Source organism: Styela clava, chromosome 15 (assembly GCF_964204865.1).
Source record: "Styela clava chromosome 15, kaStyClav1.hap1.2, whole genome shotgun sequence".
Taxonomy (NCBI): Eukaryota; Metazoa; Chordata; class Ascidiacea; order Stolidobranchia; family Styelidae; genus Styela; species Styela clava.
In genome coordinates this window covers 9622352-9643728 of record NC_135264.1, presented here as the reverse complement: position 1 = coordinate 9643728, position 21377 = coordinate 9622352, and the positions used below count along the sequence as shown (strand labels likewise).

General features: G+C 34.3%; 1 protein-coding gene across 2 annotated transcripts; it reads left to right on the top strand.

Moving 5' to 3' along the window:
• The first annotated feature begins 431 nt into the window (after positions 1 to 431).
• Positions 432 to 20528, top strand: LOC120333595 (uncharacterized). 2 transcript variants are annotated; one of them, XM_039400922.2, is made up of 34 exons: positions 432 to 607; positions 1395 to 1496; positions 1900 to 1940; positions 2420 to 2554; positions 2980 to 3067; positions 3652 to 3768; positions 3830 to 3918; positions 4838 to 4946; positions 5273 to 5448; positions 5594 to 5675; positions 6468 to 6646; positions 7605 to 7692; positions 8136 to 8240; positions 8591 to 8662; positions 9031 to 9176; positions 9629 to 9673; positions 9753 to 9802; positions 9902 to 9995; positions 10344 to 10475; positions 10733 to 10840; positions 11057 to 11207; positions 11704 to 11870; positions 12566 to 12749; positions 12936 to 13188; positions 13795 to 13868; positions 13964 to 14045; positions 14921 to 14985; positions 15568 to 15625; positions 15826 to 16029; positions 16945 to 17065; positions 17465 to 17517; positions 18127 to 18370; positions 18685 to 18752; positions 19627 to 20528. In XM_039400922.2, the coding sequence occupies exons 1-34, from the start codon at positions 587 to 589 to the stop codon at positions 19854 to 19856; spliced, it is 3933 nt and encodes a 1310-aa protein (XP_039256856.2). In that variant the 5' UTR covers positions 432 to 586; the 3' UTR covers positions 19857 to 20528. The 2 variants fall into 2 exon arrangements, with proteins under 2 accessions (XP_039256856.2, XP_077976484.1); XM_078120358.1 differs by having other exon boundaries at positions 18682 to 18752.
• Positions 20529 to 21377: the final 849 nt, after the last annotated feature.

The window sequence follows — 21377 nt, the reverse complement described above, 5'->3', positions numbered from 1 at the left end:
GCTCAACGGGCTAAGCGTTAGGAATACGCTCGCCACCGCACCTCTAATTACTCTGCGTGGGTTCGCAGGTTCGAATCCCATGCAGGGATGGTTATGTGCGAGAGGGTTGCTGGACTCCTCGCCGTGAGGGACATTGCCGACTATTATTCCTGTAACGATTTCGTTACGCTTGTGAGTTGTGGGACCAAACTGACCGATTTGTTGAAAACTGATATGCCAGAAAATGAATTATCTGAATGAAATCAATTTTTTATATAAAATATGATTTCACAAATTAACACATTAAAAATAACTGTATTTAATGTTTGTGTTGCTTATATTTCAATATTATATATGATAAATTATATACATGTCGGTGCTCGTAAGATATTTTAAATGTATTTTTAGCATCGTAAAATCTGGTAACCTTAATATTTTTTTTTGTTTTGGTTTTCTATGTCATCTTTTCAACTTTCCAAATATCAGATTTGCTGTTTTGACTCTGATCTTCGTTCGTGTATTTAGTTTATTTATTACGGTTTATGTTATTTTTGCATTTATATTGGCGGAACATCAGATTTTATTTCTTTCACACTGAATAGTAGTCATGGGGGACAGCCAAGTGAAGGTGAGTAATCTGCATTAACAGAAAACGGAATACTGGAATAGTTAATAGTATAATAACGGAGGTTTCCGTATCTCGATTGTGTTAGTTGGACCACTAGGAATATGGATATAAACTTTGGTTGCGTCTAGTGAAGTAAACGCCATTACTCATTAACTAGCATCAAACATGAGTGTGAAGTGGAATAAGTGTCAAAGCTTCTTAATTACCGCCAATAACAAAAACATGATGTGAAATTTAATAACAAAAACATGATGTGAAATTTTTGTTTTTTCAAAAATATCTGTCTGACGCTGAATGTAATTCTTGACGCATTTAGTTAAAATAGAGCCCACTTCATTTTTAACTGATCAATTTCTTGACGCATTTAGTTAAAATTGAGCCCACTCCATTTTTAACTGATCAGTTATGTCTGTCTATATGTTCCATGCAAAAGAGTTGACGGTATAGCATTCCGAGCGAGACACAGCATAAATTTTGAATGTTTTTTCTCATCCCATTTTTGTTTGATATTACTTATGCACTTATGTTGTGTACTCCGCTAGACGCCTTTGGTTTTTGTCATATACTAAAAAATGAAATTCTGATTATGTATTGTTTTATTTGTTTTTTAGCAATCATTTGATCTTGCTGAATTTTAAGCATTTCCATTGCACACACATAAAAAAAACAGTAATTCTACAGAATCAATATGAACATTTTACGTTTTTTGCTTATATCCTTCCAAATTTGATTTTGTCAATTGATGCTCATGCAAAATATTTTTTTAAATTTAAATCTTTTGTTTTAGCGAATGGTTGAAGTTTTCCGCTGCTTCATCTGTATGAGTAAAGTCCGAGATGCAAGACTTTGCCCACATTGTTCGAAGCTATGCTGCTATCAATGCATTAGAGTAAGTTGCCTTTTGTTTATCCTAAGTCAATTTGTAATATGGAAACCTATTATAGCTGGACTAAGAAGATAAGCCAAAGGCCTTTGAGAGGCAATTAATTGTATTATTATTGACTTCACTGGTGGGGTATTAAAACTTGTTTCATATACAGTGTGTCCATAAAGTCGCTTTACAATTTAATTTTTGTTATTAAGTCAGTTCTCAATATATCTTAACAAGGTTTGTTGTATTTAAATCAGTTATTATTTAAGTATTTTTACTTCATTCAATACATCTGTGAGGCCCAAAACAATATACGGTATCGATAAATTCCCTTTGCAGTTTTAAAAAATTATATAATGGGTTAATTTCTAGATTGCATTTAGCTGAAGAATGTGCCTAACACATTCATTGCTTTTTTCAGAGATGGTTAACTCAAGAAAGACAACAATGCCCACATTGCAGGTAATGTCAAAATTCAGGATGAAGCAACGCCAATATGAATCAATTCAAAATAGTATATTAGCATGCTCATTTAACACACTATATTGTGAATACATTCAATAAATTGTTTGTTATCCCGCCATTATGTGAAGGTCTAAATTAAGAGATTGTTTTCTGGTTGTCACTCTCTTATAGTAATTGGTCCAAGAGTTGGGAGTAGTCAGTATGTAACATCAGAAGTTAGTGGGAACATATTGTCCTCTTTGCCATTTGAATGGTATCCTCCGTGGAGATCTATTTTGCTGCCATATACACAGTTGGTTTCATATTCAAGACAGCCACATAGTTATGTACTGCCAATCAAGATTTTTCAACATGTGTTAAAATGTCTCAATCCTAAATGAAGCTATTGTGTATCCATTTTGAGTTTTTTGTTCATTTTTTTACTGCATGATTATTTAAAAATGTTCAAGTAATATTTTTGCTTGTGTATAAACCAGAGCGACACTACAATTACAAGACATGGTAAATTGTCGATGGGCTGAGGAAGTTACTCAACAACTTGATACTATGAGTTCACCTTGTACGAGATCTGCCTCATCAGTAGAAATTGAGGAAGAAGTCAAGAAAGATGTGTAAGGTGTTTTTTTTCTTTTATTGTGTATTATTCTGGCAATGGTATCATTGAAGTAATGGACAAGTCTTAAATGTAAGAAAACGTTGATTTAAGAGATTGGATTTATTATTGTGCTAACTATACGGATCTCTCTGTGAGCTGCTCAAGAATCTCTTTGTTATCAATAATTGCAGTAATCTATGGTGCAACATCCTAAAAAAAATTTTCCAGCTAACGTAGATCTTCAATATTGAGTAAATTTTCGTATTACTGAGATATCATTGTGTACTTTTTCAAAAAAAATTTCAATTTTTTTTTCAAAAATTATATTATTAGAATGTTTTTTCAAATATTGGATGCTGTATATGGATAATTTTCTGTATAAATTTTCCAATACGATATGTATTATCTATATTCTACGGCCGATATGTTTTATGTTTTTAGCTGTGAACTGCATCATGAAAAGTTGAGTGTATACTGCTGGACTTGCAAGCTTTGTATCTGTCACCAATGTGCCCTATGGGCTGGAACTGTAAGAATCTTTCCATTACATTTTTGTTATAGCAAATGTAAAAAACTAAATGAGATTATAAGATTGAAAATCGTTTCATTTCTAAGTACTGTTTAACGTGTAGCATGGATTTTCATTTGTACGCTAATTATATATAATCTGTATTCATCTCCTAATAAAATAATGATTCATTTTAATATAGATAAGGGTTTCCCAAACGGGGTTCGTGATGACTGCATCGGGGATCCGCAACGATATGAAAAGAGTTTGAAACATATACAAATAGTTCATAATTTTATCGAACTGCTGATAGCCTGCCAGTAATTCCCTGATATAGATGATTTGATTGAATTTGGAAGCATAATTTTCATTTGAAGTTTTTTCTTTACAATTTCAAAAGACCCATTTGCAGAACCAGTGCATATTTGGGTTTCAGAATTCCAGGAATATGATTTTGCTATATTGTAATACTTTCCCAATCTGAATTTACAGTTTGGCTTATCTTGTTTGGAAATTTTTATGCAGCAATTAAGTTTCAGTAATCTTTGTTGCAGGATTTATTTCTTCACTATTATCTCAGTTAATGATTTTCTAATTTTTATCAGCATGGTGGGCATACTTTCAAACCACTTGGAGATATTTACGACCATCACGTGACAAAAATAACAGATGAAGAATCAGCAATTCGAAGACGATTAATGGAGCTCATATCTCTAATACAGGTTTGTGTTATTCAACGAAAGTAATTTTAGATATTTTGATTTAGTGAATATTTTTTTATAGGATGTAGAAAGGAATGTGGATAGTGTTCGGAACGCGAAAGAGGAAAGGGTTCGTGAAATAAGGAACGCAGTTGAAATGATGATTGCAAGGTATTTTTTATTGACGGTATACTTTAAAATAACTATCAGTTGGGGTTGCATGAGGCCAGGGGGGTTGAGGGTCAAAACACCCCCTTTTAAATGTAAAAAAGCATTTTTTTTTTGTATCATACATAGCAATTTTTCGTAGCTTGAAACGTACCCTCAAAACTCTCGAAAACCCACATTTTGCGGCCTCCTGTCGGACCTGATAGCTGTTACGATTACCCCCCTTTGGAAATAACTGACTATGCGTGCCTGCATGAGAATGTCGTTATGCTCGTTTCACCGCCCGATCTTGATTAAGGGCCTGTTTGAATAACCGCCTGTGTGAACAGAACATAAAAATAAATAAAGGCCGGTGCTTGAATACCCGCCCGATGTAAAAGCTGATTTTTCAGTGGTAGAGCACAATAGGAAATAAGAAGGGCTTTTGTCACAACGCTGTTGAATTTTAAGCGCTGGTAGATAACACTCACGCCTCAGGCGTCCAAAATTCAAAATTTTCGTTATTCTCGTTTAAATCATACTTGAGAACTGGGAATGACAATATATTTTGTGTATAATTTCACTTTAAAAATAACAAGCGCCCATGCTTGAATAAGGGCCGGTTTGAATAAGGGCCCGGTTAGTGAGTTTGGTTAAAAAAATATGGGCCCGGGCTACAAAATGAGCAAATACGGTATCTACTTTTTCTTGATTTTTGCCTTTGTGCGAGTTCAGAGACTAGTTGAAAAATGCCTGTCTGATTGGTCAGACATAACGTTATAGATTTGTAGATTTAATGCTCAGCAAGACTCTGAAATCAAATATAACTCTATAGTTTCTAAATATTTTTGTACAGCGTTTTCTCACACATTTCACTGTTAAAGTGGCACGACGCAAGTTTAACAAATTATTACCATTATTAAATTAATGTTGATTTTTAAAGGTTGGATTCTCAGCATCAGAGCAAATTAATGACATTGATGGGTCAGAAGAATCAACTTTCACAGGAAACTGAAATGTTGGAAAATGTTCTACAAGAAGTTGATCATCAGGTTAGACTATTTTCTTAACTGTTCTTTGAGTTTTGAAAACTCTGTTTGGTGTTTTTAGTTGAGTTTTAGGCTTAACGAATGTCAATAAATTCTGGCAGAACCTAACAGAAAGTGTGACGCAATAATTTTGAACACATAAATGTAGCAGTTTTGGTTCTTGATGTGATATTCTTGCAGTCAGTGGCAGGGCTGGCGAACTGGAGTCGGAGCCTGGAGTTATGTGGCTGTGACAGTATTCTATCATAAAACAGAACATTTCTCCATCATCTAACTTTGGTATGGAATTTCCATTTCTCCTTTACCAAGATACTATATCTTCATTTCAGATGCAGACGAGCTCCAAGAGTGAACTTATATTAAGATCTTCGGAAATGTTGCAAATGTTTAGTGCGATTCACAAGAAACCAATGGCGTCTTTCGTTACGGCTCCTGTCCCACCCGATTTCAGCAGCGAACTCGTTCCAAATTATGAACTGAGTACTTTTACTTTGATCAAGTTCAGGTATGATAATGTATGTTAAAATGAATTTTATGCATGGTTTAGACATAAATTATAAATAAATTTGTTATTTCGGTATTAAAAAACAAGAGCAGAAATATATATGTATATTTATTGCAAATGAACTTTATTATTTTTGTTTTTTTAGTCAACTGAGGCAAAGAGCAGATCCTGTCTACTCAAATTCTCTAAATATATCTGGGCTTAGCTGGAGATTGAAGATATATCCGGTAAGTGAATGATTTTCGAAGTGATTGCTGTACTTTTTGACTTCTCACAAGGTGATCTGCACAAATGCTGGTCTTTAATAGTTTCCTCAACCATTCAATTCCATACATCTGGAACGATTTACTGGTTAAATATTCGCCTCCTTGGCTGGTAACCAATGTTCCCTCTAATTTTTTGTAGTATGTGTGCGCAGAAATTTTGGTGTGTGCGCACTTTTTTGGAAATGACTAATATTTGTGCAAAAACCAATGAAGAAATTTTGGCGTTCTAACCGGGTAATAAGTGGGCCAACAACAAACTTTCTTAACCTGCCGAAATACGTCTGTGCGCATTAAATCTATGCGTGTGCGCAGCCTCTGAAAGCTGGGTACGCGCGCACACGCGCACACCTTAGAGGGAACACTGCTGGTAACCGAGCGGGAGGCATTGGTCATACATATAACGAAGCTTCTTTTATTGAATGTATTCTGTTGCAAGATAAGTATGAATAATCTCATTGAATAAGCTGACAATTTTGATGTCATATTTAGTGGTTTGCAGTTTTCACATCTTACTTCAATCAAATGTACATACATATACCTGTACATTTTCATATACAGCATATTCATATGTTTTTGGCTCTGAACAAGGCTCTGCTCAAGTAACTAATTTGAGACGGTCAGAATCTTTTTGTTTTGGCTTTGCTTACCCAACTTATTGCACCCTGGCATGTTGACTGTGGAGTTGATTTGTAAAAATTTCTTGTAATTTTGGAAAGCCTCTTTTTTAAATCATATATGTGTATTGCTCTTTAGGATGGGAATGGAGTTGTACGAGGCAATTATTTATCTGTGTTTCTTGAACTTTCATCTGGAATTTCGGAGACTTCAAAATACGAATATAGAATTGAAATGGTACATCTTGCATCTGGTGGTGATCCCACGAAAAACATTGTCAGAGAGTTTGCAAGTGAATTTGATGTTGGAGAATGCTGGTAAATTGTTTGTTTTAATTTTCATTTTTATGAGTAATAACCTTTGCATGAGAACTTTTTATTTCACTGTTTATCATATACATTTGAGTTGCAGTTAGAACTGGGCATTTCGAATACCTCATCAGAATCAAATCGTTTCAGAATCAAATCTTGAATACTTGAAAGTTATGGAATTCTATGTGACATTTTTATTATAATGGGTCCTCCAGGAACATAAATTACTGAAAACATAGAATTCATCTCGCAGGCAGTTCGCTGAGCGTTCAAACACAATCAAAACATGTTTCATTACTAATTTACCAGAAAAAGAGTCATATGTTATGTCAGAAGTGTATTTCAAAAATATAGCGTCAATAAAAAGATTTGAGGAATTAACATTGACCATTGGCGGACAAAAAAAACAACAACAGATGGTGGCGATTCCAAATTTTTGCCTGAACTGATTCGAATAATTTACTATTCAATTTGATTCAAAAGACCCAGTCTAGTTACAGTAGAGTGAATCAAAATGGTGCCAAAAAGTATATAAGTCATATTAATCAACATGACATCTCCATATTGACAGAATAAATCAGAGGCTTGAAAGTCTAGAAAGTAAAATTATTCGTTTATTCCAACTACTCTCTGGTAATTCTGATTCCAAACTTTCATGTATATGGGGCTCTTTAACAGTGCTTCTCAACTAGGTGTACAGAGTAATTCTTGTACTTGATTATTAGTAGTTTTTACCGGTCTAAGTTGGATGGACTGGTTCGGTTGTGCCAGACTTTTCCGTACCGTCTTAAAAAAGTTTTACGAACACTGATCTATAATCATTCTATTGTATTTGAAATCCAGGAATTGAACAAGTTAATCGGCTTTTAGTGAAACATGGACAATACGTGAACAGCAGTAGTTATAAAACCTCTTTATAACATAATGAAAAATAACAAACCATCATTTTCCTTTTCTATTTTAGGGGATATAACAGATTTTTTCGTCTCGACTTGCTGGCCCATGAAGGATACTTGGATCCGGTCTCTGATTCACTTGTGTTAAAATTCCAGGTAGGCATGGCCAAATAATTTGATTTTTATAAAATTCAAAATTTTCTATATTCAAAAAGGTTTTTCAAAAAATGCAAACAGGTAATCCGTACTTTTTTCGTTAAATTTGTAATATTTGATATAAATTCATGATTTAGAGTAAAATTGTTGGGCAAGTCGGTAGTGGAAAATGTGTTATAGTTTAGTGTGTTTGCATTGTTTATCTAAACTTATCGACTCAAATCCCATTCCTACCAACCATCACATCTGGAGTGTAATAAATCAGGTTGGCAATGCCGAATTGGAAATACTCTGGTCCTTCCAAGCTATAGCAGCTCCTGATAGAAGGCCTTGCTTAAAAAAAAGTGCAAGGCATACAAATACTTTGTATAAAAAAGTATAAATATTTAAAAAATTAAGAATTCTTGAATAACAATTTTGAATATTGAAATTTTGTTTTGAAGGTTCGAGCGCCTACATTTCATCAGAAATGTAGAGATTTACAATGGTATACTTCACAACTTGAACAACAAGTGTCTCAATACCAAGATCAGATTAATAATTTGAACGTAAGTTTTATATTTTGTGTTGTACATGTTTTTTCATCGGCTATCTGACGCAATAATATTTTTAAATTAATTGTTTTGAGAAGATTTGGAATTACTGTGTATTATTTGAAAATTTTTCTAGAAAATCAAAAAAAATATCTATTCTATGTTTTTCTGTGAAATTTGAAGGCTTAGCAATAATCAAGTTATTTCCGGTTATGACTAGTTAAAACCAACCTTTTAATACTTTCAACCTTTTTGATTCTTTTCTATAGCAACGACTTGTTAGCAATCATGTTATTTCTGGTTATGACTGGTTGAAACTAGTTCTAACAGACACTACTTTCAACCTTTTTGATTTGTTCCTATAGCAACGACTTGTGATTGAAATGTCAAGACCAAACAGAAACAATGCTTCAATGCTGACCTCTCATCAGTCAAAGGTAAAAAAAAAATTTAAATGGGGTGAACAAAAAACTTTCATATTTATTTTCAAGAAAAGGGTGATTTTGACTTGGGGTGGTGCTATATAAGGATTTTAGTATCGTTTGCCTCAAATAGAGCTTTCTTTTTTGTCTGGTAGGAGGGTAAATAGGTCGACTGCTGTATTTATATTTCTTTTTATATCATAACTTCTCGAATGATATATTGCAAGTGTTGTGGCATAAAAGACACATTTTAAGATGCTTTGCTCTGAACAAGATCTTTGACAAGCTGTTGTCAATTGTCATATTTAGTTGTTGTGTTAGTAAAATTAGGTAAGAATTTGCTATGAGCCATTCAAAAATTCCTACTGTGGTATTTTCTCTAGAACGATCCACCTGGCACAAAAGACAATGAAAATGCTAATACAAACAGTTTAGATTGTTCACATGAACATGATGTTGCTTCTGTTACAAATCAAGACCAAGACGTCAATAATGAAGATGGAGATTTAAACCATGATGCTTTGGAAAGGTATTGTATGAAATACTAAAGTATATATTGTTGGATCAGATGATTATAAGTGAACCTAATACACTGATTTCACTTTCATGAAATATTTGATTTGAACATCGCTTTACTGAAATTATACTGATGTGGGTGACTCTTGTAGGACGAAAATCATTTTTTTATCACTTTTACTCAATTTCAAAATTGTGAATAGTTAAAGCCTATATTTTCTCCAAGAAAGGTAATATTATGTCAATTTTTTCGTGTTTTTCGGATCTATCCCATTTTTCACCTCAAACTCTGCATCCATGTGGATTTGCAGCTGTTCGATTATGACATATGATTATGTTCTGTTTTATTCATGGCGATAGTAATACTTTGAGAACACATTTTTTTTAAAATTATTCAGTCAACTTCGTAGAGACTTGAAATTTCACTATATGCCCAATTTTGACTAATTTTATATTCCCTTCCAGAAGTCCAATTGTCAACATACCTATACACAACTTAGATGACGAAGGGTAAGCAATATAAATTTGTTTTGCTTTTCCCTTTTCATTTTCATCCAGTTTCTTTAAATCAATGTCTTCTTTTTTCCAGTGTCGAGGCAGCAGGAAACGCTGATATAGAAGAAGTAAATAGTGATAGAGGTAAAGAAAATACAAACCAAACATGCATTTCCTCTTCATAAAATTTTTTTTTGTGACCTTTTTGTTAATGTTTCCAAATTACTAATTTTTATTTTGTAGTTGCTACAGACCTTTCTGAAGGTGAACTCCTTGATAATGATGATGGAACGAGCGATGATTTTACTTCGGCATCAAGTGAAACAACTATTGATCCGTAAGTTGACTTGATTGCCTTGAAACATTATTTCAGTAAAACGGAATTCTTCCTCTGTTTCAACATGTTGTTGCAACAATGTTGGCAATGTTGTTGGTATTTTTTATTATATAAAAAATTGTCAGCGATAAATATTTTCATGCTAGGTTGCCATTGCGGCTAAAGAATCTGCTATTATTGATAACATCCAAGGATTAGGACACTGTGTTATAGTTGAAAATTAAAAACTGATATTGTGACTATTGTTCGACGTTTTCGACAGGTCCTGGGGCTCAAAGTGCATATGAAAATAACGTTTATGAAAAAGCAAGCATAAGTTGACGAATTTTTGGCATTTTGAATTTTTAGAGATCTAGAATCTTGCCTCAATGATGATGAAGATGTTGCAGCTGGAACTTCCTCTGCATCCTTATCAATAAATATTCCTGGATCCAACGTTGTTGTTTCATATGAAGAAAATGATGTGGATGAGGAGACCATGTATGTAACTAGTTATTTAATTTTTGTGAGAGATTGGTTAAATTCAGTCAATTCGGTAATATGTTATACTCTAAAGGTTTGAGTGATTGTAGGTCCAAATTTTAAATTGGTAATATTCAAAAACTATTTTTAGGAATTTAAAAAAATGTTCATTTTACTAAGCATTGTTCATAATCTAATAAAGAAGGCTTAGGTATGTCTAAGTTTTCGTTAATCAATTTAGTTTAAACTACGTCTGTTAATAATGTTTCATTTAGGTCTGGTGACAATGACATTGAAATCTCAGTTTCACGCAAAGTATCTGAAAGGTTGGAGAGAGAACAGGAACTTTCACGTCATGAACATGATGAAAATAGAACAACTCGGTATGATTTATTTCAGTATTCTTTTAACTTTTTTCATGACGACCCACTTGGTTTGAGGTTTTCGTTATAAAATGTTTAAATGTGCTAAAATAAACATCGAGAAAAAAAATCATGACTAGCTGTATCAGGCATTCAGTCCTTTACTCAATACTCATTTTTTCTTTGTTTGCAACAATTTTTGCCTTAATTTGTTAGTTGTTTGTGTTGTATTTTCAGTTCTCCGCGGTCAAGAAATAGTCACGGTCGAGGTAGTGGAATACATTTTGATAAATATCATCGTTATACAATGCCTGTGAGATCTGGGAAAAGTCTTGGATTTCCAATTAAAAGAGCTTCAAAGCATGGTTACCTTGGAAGAATAGGAAAGGTCATATATTTATAATGTTTATTCCAATATAACATAAAAATTACCAAAAAAACTTTTTCTTTTGTGAAAGCTACCTCTACCAAGCCAGTTTCTCACTTTTTTTGTCAGTGTAAAAATTTGATGGCAAAATTTTCCAAAAATTCATAGGAATTTTCTACAATTAAGGTTAATGTAGGTAATACCCTGTTACATATGGCTTGTTGCGTAGCTATATAATTATGATCTCTAAGTACTGTTGAAAATCAAAATTCTACATCTTATAAATACTAAATAGATATTAGAACATTTGATTCTCTGTGGCTTCTCTCGGCCAGTAAAATTTGGTTCAATTTTTCGTCTTAATTTTGCAGCTTTTTACTACCTGAAAAAATTTATTTGACTACTACTATGGAAATTGTATAAAGGACTATTGTCATTAATAGGTTGAATTTGTACCGTAATAAAATTGGTACAAAAACTTTTTTTGCATCGTTTTTCATATTTTGTATTTTTACAGAATCAGAAAAAGGGAAGATTTCATTCACCTAAACCGTCGAACCCTAGTTCAAAATTTTCTTCTGTGAACAGCCCCAGTTTTAGTCCCCACCCTCCATCAATTACTCGATCACCTGTACAACGATCACCTAGGAACATATCAAGCAATAATAACTACGCTAAAACTTGGTAAGTATATCTGGATAATGGGTTTCTAAGCATCCATTGTATGGCCTTACTAATTTAAATTGGTTTACTTTTAAATAGTTTTGAAATTTACTCAAGCGAAAATTGTATTGTGGTTGTTGGTTTTTACTGGCGTTCAATGTAACCCCATAGTTCTGTATAGTTTTAAACGTTTGGCAATGCACTCACAATACAACTAATTGGGTAGCCCAGGGGTGTGCAACCTTTAATACAGGAGGGCCAGATGCAAATAAACGAGTAGACCGCAGGCCGCACCTTTATCTAACATAGGCTTTCTAGTATTTGTAGGATCCAAAATTTTGGTTATTGATTTTAGGATATTCGTTGTTCGTCTACAAACTAGCTGTTAGGGCATTGTAATGCCATAGGCATAGATAATAAATTGAACTCTGGTATATGCTTTGCACGCTAATTAAATTAAAAAGTCGTTTCGTGGGCCACACACCATTCAAAAATGGCACTTCTCTGCGGGCCGCAGGTTGCACACTCCGTGGGAGCCAATGTCAAATTGGAGCGATTCCACTTCTTTGAAAAATAATAGCACCTTATCTATCTGTGACTTTTTGACAGAGCCCGACTTAAGAGAGACAAAATAGTACATTCCAGGAATAAAAATTTTAAACTCAAAAATTCTATTCAATTTCTGACTTTTTCAAAAATTCTTCATTTTCTTTCAGCCCGCTTGTATTATCTGGTCTTGATGGTCCGGATTTCTCGTCTCCATTTCTACCTGACGTTGTTAGCGAAAATATGAATTCTGGCTTCTTGGGTGCCACTGGTGGTTTTTCATCAACCAATCGTAATGATGAACATGTCAGCGCATTGCTTCACTTCTTGAGTATCGAACAAGAAAATGGTTTGGTAGGAATTTTTCTCTATTTAAAAAGAACAACTCACTTTGCACTTACTATTGATTAATAAACAGAATAAATAAAAAAAATTGTTTTCAGTCATCATTTGACTGAAAATGCTTTTTTCTATAGTCTTGTTTTAAGCCTACATTAAAAAAAATTAACTTTTGTCGTTTTTTTTAATTATATTTTCCAGCAATCAGGAGAAAGCACAATAGGATCCTCAACATCCTCATCTGGAATCTCACTCCCCTTCTCTCTCCAGGAGAAAGAAACCTCTTCATCTTCCTCCTCTTCTCTCGTACAATCAGAAATTTTATCTCCAAGAAACATTGATTCTGAAATCTCTGGCAAATCTTTTCCCAATAAAAAGTCGATATTTCCCTCAGCAAGGTTCAGTCACACTGAGGATAGAGACATAGCCTCAACTTCTAAAGATACAAAATCAGGTTTTTTTCCAAATTCTTATTTTTTTTCAACATTTTTTTTTCTGAAATATTTTTTATTTTTATTTTATTTTTTCAAAATATTTTATATAGTCTTAGCGGTTAGCATATCATGCTAAGCATCAGGACCACCATCTTCCTCGAACCTCTGTCTGTGTTTGCAGGTTTGAATCCCACAGGTGTCAATTATGTGCAAGAAAATTGCTGGATTTTTCAGCGTTGTATGCTTGTTTCACATAACCACTGGTATGTTACGACTTCCACAACATCAAGTCCACGGCATCTAAAACAAATAGTTGATCAACTCTGCCCATACCCGACGTGGACTCATTATTAAACATCGTATGCTCAAATTTAGAATGCATTCAATATTATATACTTCAATATTATTTTTGAATGCATCTGCGATATTAAATTGTCCAACTTTGGCCAAAACTTGTTGCTTCAGGCAGTAAACTTGATTTCAATGTACGGCACCTAATTCCTAACGTAAACCCATTTAACAAAACATGATTCGCTCGGCAAGCTACTTGTTGCAATCAGCTGCCACAGTTTTGACTATTTTCAACCCCTACTATGATACAACTTCTATTTTTCAACATTTTTTAGAAAACACAATTAAAAAATCTGTAGAAGGATGGGCAAATTGGTCACCAAAAAGTTCAGTTTTTAAAGATTTGAAGGTATTCTTTATTTTCTGCCGAATTTTTCAATTTTGTAAGACACTTTTTTCAACCCTTTTTATTGTTTTTATGTTTGTATTTCATATTTTTTTCAGTACCAATTGAAGGAATTGGCAAATACAATGGCTCAGGCAAACAGTCACATTCATTCTTCATCTGCGGATGATACTAATACCAGTAAGTTTGTATTACTATTAGAGATGGAAATTTTAATAAATAATAAACGGAAATAAGCTTGTGATTATTTTATTCAAAACGGTCAGACTATCAAGAACTTTTCTCTGTTCTGAATTCCTCGCCAATTTAATTGTCAGTCATGTCCTAAAAACGGCCCGAAAACGGGGAATTTATAAAAATTCTCATTTAAGTCGATCACAGACTGTTATTGCTGTCATAGTGTACCAAGCGCTGGTTTGCGTGTGAGTACCTTCTCATATCGTGAGAACTTGGCATCGTTCGAGTTATGGCTGTTGAAATTAAGTTATAAGCCAACCCTTTAGTATGATCAGAGTTATGCGCCTATAAGCTGAATTTTCTTTGCGATCGGAGTTAAGCGCGTATTTGCCGACTCCTTAGCTGGACAACGTTGTTTTTGAGTTGTAACCTCGGCTTATATGCGAGGATATACGTTACAAATCCTGTATTTATATGGCCTTCAATCCAACATATAAGCGGCCCTTTTTCGATCAGTTTATTTTCCACCTTTATATTGGAGTCTCTTAGAATCTTCAATATCAATATACATACTTTAAAAATATTTTTCTAACCTCCTGCCCACTCAAAAATAAGTTCACAACTAGCGGTTTCAAAGATGTTAAATTCTAGATGGTTAAATTTCTTGTGTCAAAGCATTCCCAGAAGCCATATTATTATTGTAAATATTCATTTGAGTTGAATATAGTTGTCAATTGGGATAAATTAGGCCATTGGCCAGTCTTATCTAGCTTGAAATTATAGGGGGTCATCTGTGGCTCATGCTTGATAAAGATAAATTTTTTATTTGAATATTTTGTTTAATAAAACATGGTGAAAAACAAACTCTTATCTTTCAGCACAATCTACTGATAACTGTCCATCATCATCAAGAAACTCTGATATTGCTACCGGAGACACAAATGTGCGTTTGTAAATTTTTATGTTGTGTTGTACACTTTTGCTTTGAACAAAAATGCGTATAGTCATTCCAAAACCAGAATGACACAGGGTTGAGATATATTTTAAACCAGTGGTTCTCAACCTGCGGTCTCCGGCGCCAGTCACCGTCGACCTTCCTGCTGGTTTGCCAAATATATTCCAATATTATAACTCAATTGCAAAATCCAAGGTATTGATGGCCTGCCCATTATTTAAGTTTTAACTCCTATTGATGCGATAGCCAAACTCGGTCAGGGGTCCTACGCTCATTTAAGCCCTGAATGGCTGGATGTTTTGTTAGAACCGTGTTTCACGTGTAGGTTATCAAAAAGACAGCGGCAAATTTCCCATTGAATTGAATTGTCTGCATTTGAAATGCATACTTTTGCCGTAACTACATTTGTTCAATTATGATTCATGTTTTTCGGATTTTCGGTTAATTTTGAATATCACCAGTCTGCAAAATTAGTTTCGAAATTTCACTGATCCGCAAAATAAAAAAGGTTGAGAACCACTGTTTTAAATTTAAAATGCCTAATCAAATATCTGATTTTCACTATTTCAGGACTTGGTATCAACAAGCCAGGATACTCAAACTTCAAATTCTGATGAACCAAATCCAGGTAATTTTGACATGTAGTTTCTGAGTTGAGCCAAATTGGTAAACTTTTTCATGAAGTATTTTTCCATTTTATACTTGCTTGTCCTACCAGTCTTAGCTTCTTAGTACTGTTGTGTCACATTTTGTTTGTTTTGTTTTGAATAATGGCCACCTCTCATTGAAAATATTTATTAAAAATCATAACAATGTCGTTACACACAGATTTTCAAACAACTTCAACGTCTTTGTCAGAGCCTAATACAAACGCTATTGGCAACAATGGTGGGGCTCGTCGTAAAACCATTCGCCCCCGACCAGCAGAATCAAATCAACGCAGTGTGGAAATGCCAAGTTTAAGTGCTGGGAATAGTCCATACACTCTTGCCGGTGGGTTCTTGAGAGAGAGGAAATGCCGGTCTCATGAAGGTAAGGTCTCCCAAATTTTACAGATGCTGAACATATGTTTTGTTCAATTTTTTTTATATTGTCTTAGTTTGATGGTCTGTGGAATTTGTTAACCATAAGTTTGAATTCTGTTAAGGACCTGGAATTTGTGGACCTGCTGGTCCTGGAATGCTTGTCTGCTGGTGTAGTATTCTTCAAATTTTTTTTATTATAACCCAGTTGGCACGGCCAGCTTATTTTGTTTCCTCCAGGAACTAAAATAAATGAGGTAAAATTTAATAACACAGGAAACAATAAAAAAAAATGATAAATTTGATGATACATTTAATGAGGCTGATATGCTTGCATATTCTTAGACAAAATATTAAATCTTGGCTTGGTGGGTCTCAGTACTCTTTCCAAATCTTTCAAATTTGATCGATATTTTGTTTTAACATAAGTTAGTATTGAAAAAGATTTTACCGCAACCCCCATTGAGCTCCTAAGTGACCCACCGGGGGGAGTCAGGATCCCCAGTTTGTAGAGCCCTGTCCTAGTGGTTGAATGGTAGTTCTCAAAATTGAGCCTATCGAATCAGAGTTGGTATTATTATATTCATAGTAGGCCAAAGTTATCATTCCAAAGTCTTTTGAAATTGTGAATTCTTCCATGTTGGAAGTCAGAATGTCAATGGTAATAATCGGAATCAAAGACACTCAAAGTGTACAATACATACACAAAACCTCTTTATCAAACCGAGTCGTTTATTTTTCAAATAGGTTTGGAATTGGTTTCAGCTAGACTGCTTATCTAGTCAGAACCTGTGATATTCTTAACGAGTTTTCACTTCTTATCAGCATTCCCCTTTTCCTAGATAAATCGTTATCAATGTTTATGATTAGATTATCGATGACATAATATCTGCATGAAACTGTATATTTTGAAATGTTATCTTAGGTTCTCCGAGTATGAGCAGAAAGCATTATCATCATTATTCTAAATCTGCATCAAATCCGAGAAAACCGATCATAACTGCTGCTCAACTTGAATCCGTTCTTTCGTCAATGTCTGCGCTAACGTAAGCAATATTTTATCTTGTGTTTCTTGGGTCAAAGGTTAAGCTTGTGTTATAATACTTTAATATAGCCAGCCTGGCGGTGTGCACATCGCGCTAAGCGTTAGGAATGCGTTCGCCATCACACCTCTGATTTCGCTGCATGGGTTCGCAGGTTTGAATACCGTGGGGGATGATTATGTGCAAGAGGATTGCTGGACTCCTTGCCTTGTAGGGTGGTTCACGTAACCGCAGTTACGGCTTCCTTCACCATCAAGTCCATGCATCTGGAACAAATAACTGGCTAACTAATCCTTCACCTGACATGGACTGGTAACCGGACGAGTGGCGTTGTTTGTCATATGATTAAGTTGTCTTAATCTGTGTTTTCCCAAATTATCGAAACCTGTTTTTTTTTTCCAGTGGCATATCTTCAAGAAAGAAGGGAGACATAAAACCAGGAAAAAGAATGTCAGGTTGGTACTTTTTCAATATCATATTAAAACGACTGTGCTTTAGGGTCGAAGTTCAATTTGAGCCACTTTGGGGTTTTACGTAACATTTTTGGTTCGGTATTAAGTTCATTACAATTGTTTCGGTGGTGTTAATATGTCCTGTTCATATTCCCATTTTTCTCGGGGTATAATTATGGTTAAGTCCATTTAGAGTCCAAAAGCATGCAATTGAGATGGGTCACAGCACTGTTCCAGTCATTGCACAGGTCATATCGATTATTATTAAAATGATCTATTAAACCTTTTCTTTTTTAAATTTTCCACAATTTATTTTTTAATCGAAGTTTTGTCGGCGCTCCAGAAGTATGTGTACCAGTATGAAGGTAACTAATTTTGTTCGCCTATTTTACATCAAGTTGTGTAAAGGGACTGAAACCTATAGGCAGGGGGTATATTCACTTGGCTAACACTAACACAGTCAGTCCCCGAACTCGTAATAGAACTGTAATGAGGAAAATTGGAATAAAATTATGGCCAAACCCTAACTTGGTATACACACTATGGGAGTACCCTTGACTGAAGTTTGAAGTGTTTCATCCCTGAATCTTACTTTGCTTTGTTTATTTTTAGAATCAATGTCCTTCAATGATGATCCTTTTACGAGACTTACCAGCAATAATGCTCAAACAAATCGCCTATCCTTGTCCAACATGAAAAATTCCACTAAGAAAAAATCTATTTCAAATGAAATACTCGAAGAACATCCACTCTTGAATGACTCAACTTTAGCAGGAGGAATTGAGGAATTTCCTCTCTGTGATTTAGCAAATGTTGGAATGAGAAATGATAAAAAAGAATCTCCCGAAACATCAAGGTAAAAAACGTCTTCGTACATTTTGAAATTATACTTTTGATATTCTAAATTTTACAAAACATTGGTAATTTAAACTGGTTTTATTCAACATGCTGAATGTTCATTGGTATTAGGGTAACAGCTGAGGAATGAGTCTTGTTAACCTCTTGACCATGGCCTTTTTTTTAGCTGTGCTCATCTTTTCTTTGGCGTATGTTTTTTAATTACCATCACAGACTATATATGGTGGGCAACGACCACCTTATTTTTGAAGTGTTAAATTAATATTTGTGTTAGGCTTTTATAATACTTTGTAACCTAATTTTTATCAAAAGCAAATCTCCAACAACATTGCCAATTATGAAGACCGAAATTAAAACTGGATTTTCACAGCAGCCTGAAGGTTTGTCATACTTCAATATTTTTCGTTTTAATTGAGCTAATCAATAACTGCACACACATTCATGGGGTATATTTAAAATTAATTGATCATTATAATCAGTAATGAAGTAAACTGATACTGAACCATAATTTATCATGTTTGATGATGAAACGGTACTAGTTTTGTTTGTTTCATGGTTTATTGCATTGACGTTCGGCATGGTGCAATAATATCAAAGAGGATTAATTTGTTTGCGAATACAATTTTAAAAAAAATAGTCACATTGCAGTGAGAGATAATGGCAATGCCAAAACTGAATTCGACTAGCGCTCAATTAAAATTATGACTGGTATGTTTAATTGAAATGCAAAACCATTGACAGGAAGCACATTTGCACTCGTAAACTGCACCCAGGACATTTGCACCTGCATACTTTTGCACCCATAGATTTTAGCACCTGCATGTAGGTTGCCCCCGCGGACATTTTCACCCACAAACTTTTGCGCCCATGGTCGTTTGCACCCATGAACATTTGCACCCATAGATATTTGAACCCACGTGCAGTTTCACCCCTGTACATTTTCACCCAGGACACTTTCACCAAGGACATTTTTACCCACGGACATTCACACCCATGTCCATTAGTAGAAATGTACATGGGTGCGATTGTACGCGAGTGCAAAGATAATGGAATCGCAGCCCCTGATTGAGCAAAGAGAAAATAGTACCGGTATTTCGTAACTTAATTTGATAAAAACTAAAAGAAAAAAGATGAGATTTTCCAAAAACATTGTAGTTTGTTATGCTATTAGTGGAAGCATATTAAGAGCCTTTTTCCGAGTAAACAATGTATTCTATATTATATATATATTCAAGTTATAACTTCCTTTTACAGTTGACATTGGTGAGTCTTCAAATTTCCTTGATGGCATAAAACCATATAGCAGTATCAAATACTCTCCAACAAAAAAATCAAGTGGATTTTCTTTTCCTTCTTCCACTGTTAATAACACTCAACTGCTGGTGTCTTCAGACAATGAAGATGAAGACAACAATACAATAAATATAGAATCTTCAGCCCATGAAAACGAACGCCCAGATAATAGAGATAGAAGCGATGAATGATATTATTGCTTAATCTTCGTAAAATATTTTACCGAATTATAACAATAACGAAAACAATTTGTCATTTTTATATAGAACAACATGGAGTATACACATACATTTTATAAGAGACCACGAAATTACTATAATTATTGCATTGTATACATATTATATAATAGCTTATAAAAAAAAGGATGTTAAATAGATAATAATCCTTTTTACACAACCATCTCTGTAGACGCAGCAGCCATTGTACATTCCTTACATCACATTCGACTATTTTTTAAACGTTCAGGTGTCTTTCATTCGATTGAAATTTGTCATCAAAATATATTACGGTACATATTACCATTTATTCAAAATTTGAAAAAAGAAATTTTGCATATGTGCCATTAGATGTCAACATTCGTAGACAATTGTTATTTTTATTATTTATTTTTGCCATATAATTTTATTTTTCCTATTTTTGTATTTTCCCTATAAGCAACATTAGTTTGTTTCATTTATTGATTACCACCTGTCCAGCACACCACTGTAATGATGCTTTAAAAATCGCATTGTTAATATTTATAAAATTGTGTATACTGTATCTGGTTATTGTCTCTTAACAATCTGATACTGTGAATGGCTTAACAACTGTGGATTTTGTTTGGTGCTGCTACAATTAAAAATTTTATTATTTGTGCAGACTTATATGTAGCGATGTTTTGGGTGATACCTAGTAGGCTAGTTAAATACTTGTGGTTGATTTAGCTGGTATACCAGAGTTTAAAAGAAAGTTGTCGTTACAAGCTTGTCACCGGTTTCAAACTGGCGTGAAATAATTCCAGTATTCAACTGGTCAGGAGGGTGTGGGCCACCACCAGAAAATTGGAGACTCTCGAAGTATGTGAACCAAGATGGCGGACACCGGGTACCAGGCTAGGCCGTAATTTCAGGTACAAATACTACGGGAGTCACTTGGCTAGTCCCCGAACTCGTAATAGGACTAAAATATGGAAATTTGAACAAAATTATGGCCTAACCCTAACGTGGTACCAGTATGTTCCCCAGCTTTTCCATTTAGGGGGGGTGTTTCGAAATTTAGGGGGTGGTAAATCATTTGCTATTTGAGATAAAACTAGGCTATTTGTATTCTTAAAAAGATGGTATGTATTTAAGAAACGATGTACATGAGGGGTCCCCCAAGTTGATTGACGGCGAGCCAAAATCCACAGCAGAATAAAATTGTAGGGCCAGAAAAGGGCAGCGAGGAAAAGTGCGGGACGGCACGGCTGGGGTTCAGGGCGCGCCTAAGCGCCCTGAGAAAATTTTGAGAAATAGGCACCAAAATAGGCTCTAAGCTCGATTTTAGATACACCTAGCATCGCAGTTTGTTATGTAATGAAATCAATAATTATAATATTTAGCTGATAGAACTCCCGGGAAATAGATAATAAAGCAAGGCTTTCCACCGTAACTATATACTACTAGGTTTCAACAAGTAATTTGCAACTGATAGTGACTAATGAAGTTACTAGCTCATCTGGCATTGTATGAATG

Coding starts and splice junctions, on each gene's coding strand:
- LOC120333595 (XM_078120358.1), top strand. CDS start 587: ATGGGGGACAGCCAAGTGAAG. Junction 10,841..11,056: donor GATGAAAATAGAACAACTCG/GTATGATTTATT, acceptor TTGTATTTTCAG/TTCTCCGCGGTCAAGAAATA. Junction 11,208..11,703: donor ACCTTGGAAGAATAGGAAAG/GTCATATATTTA, acceptor GTATTTTTACAG/AATCAGAAAAAGGGAAGATT.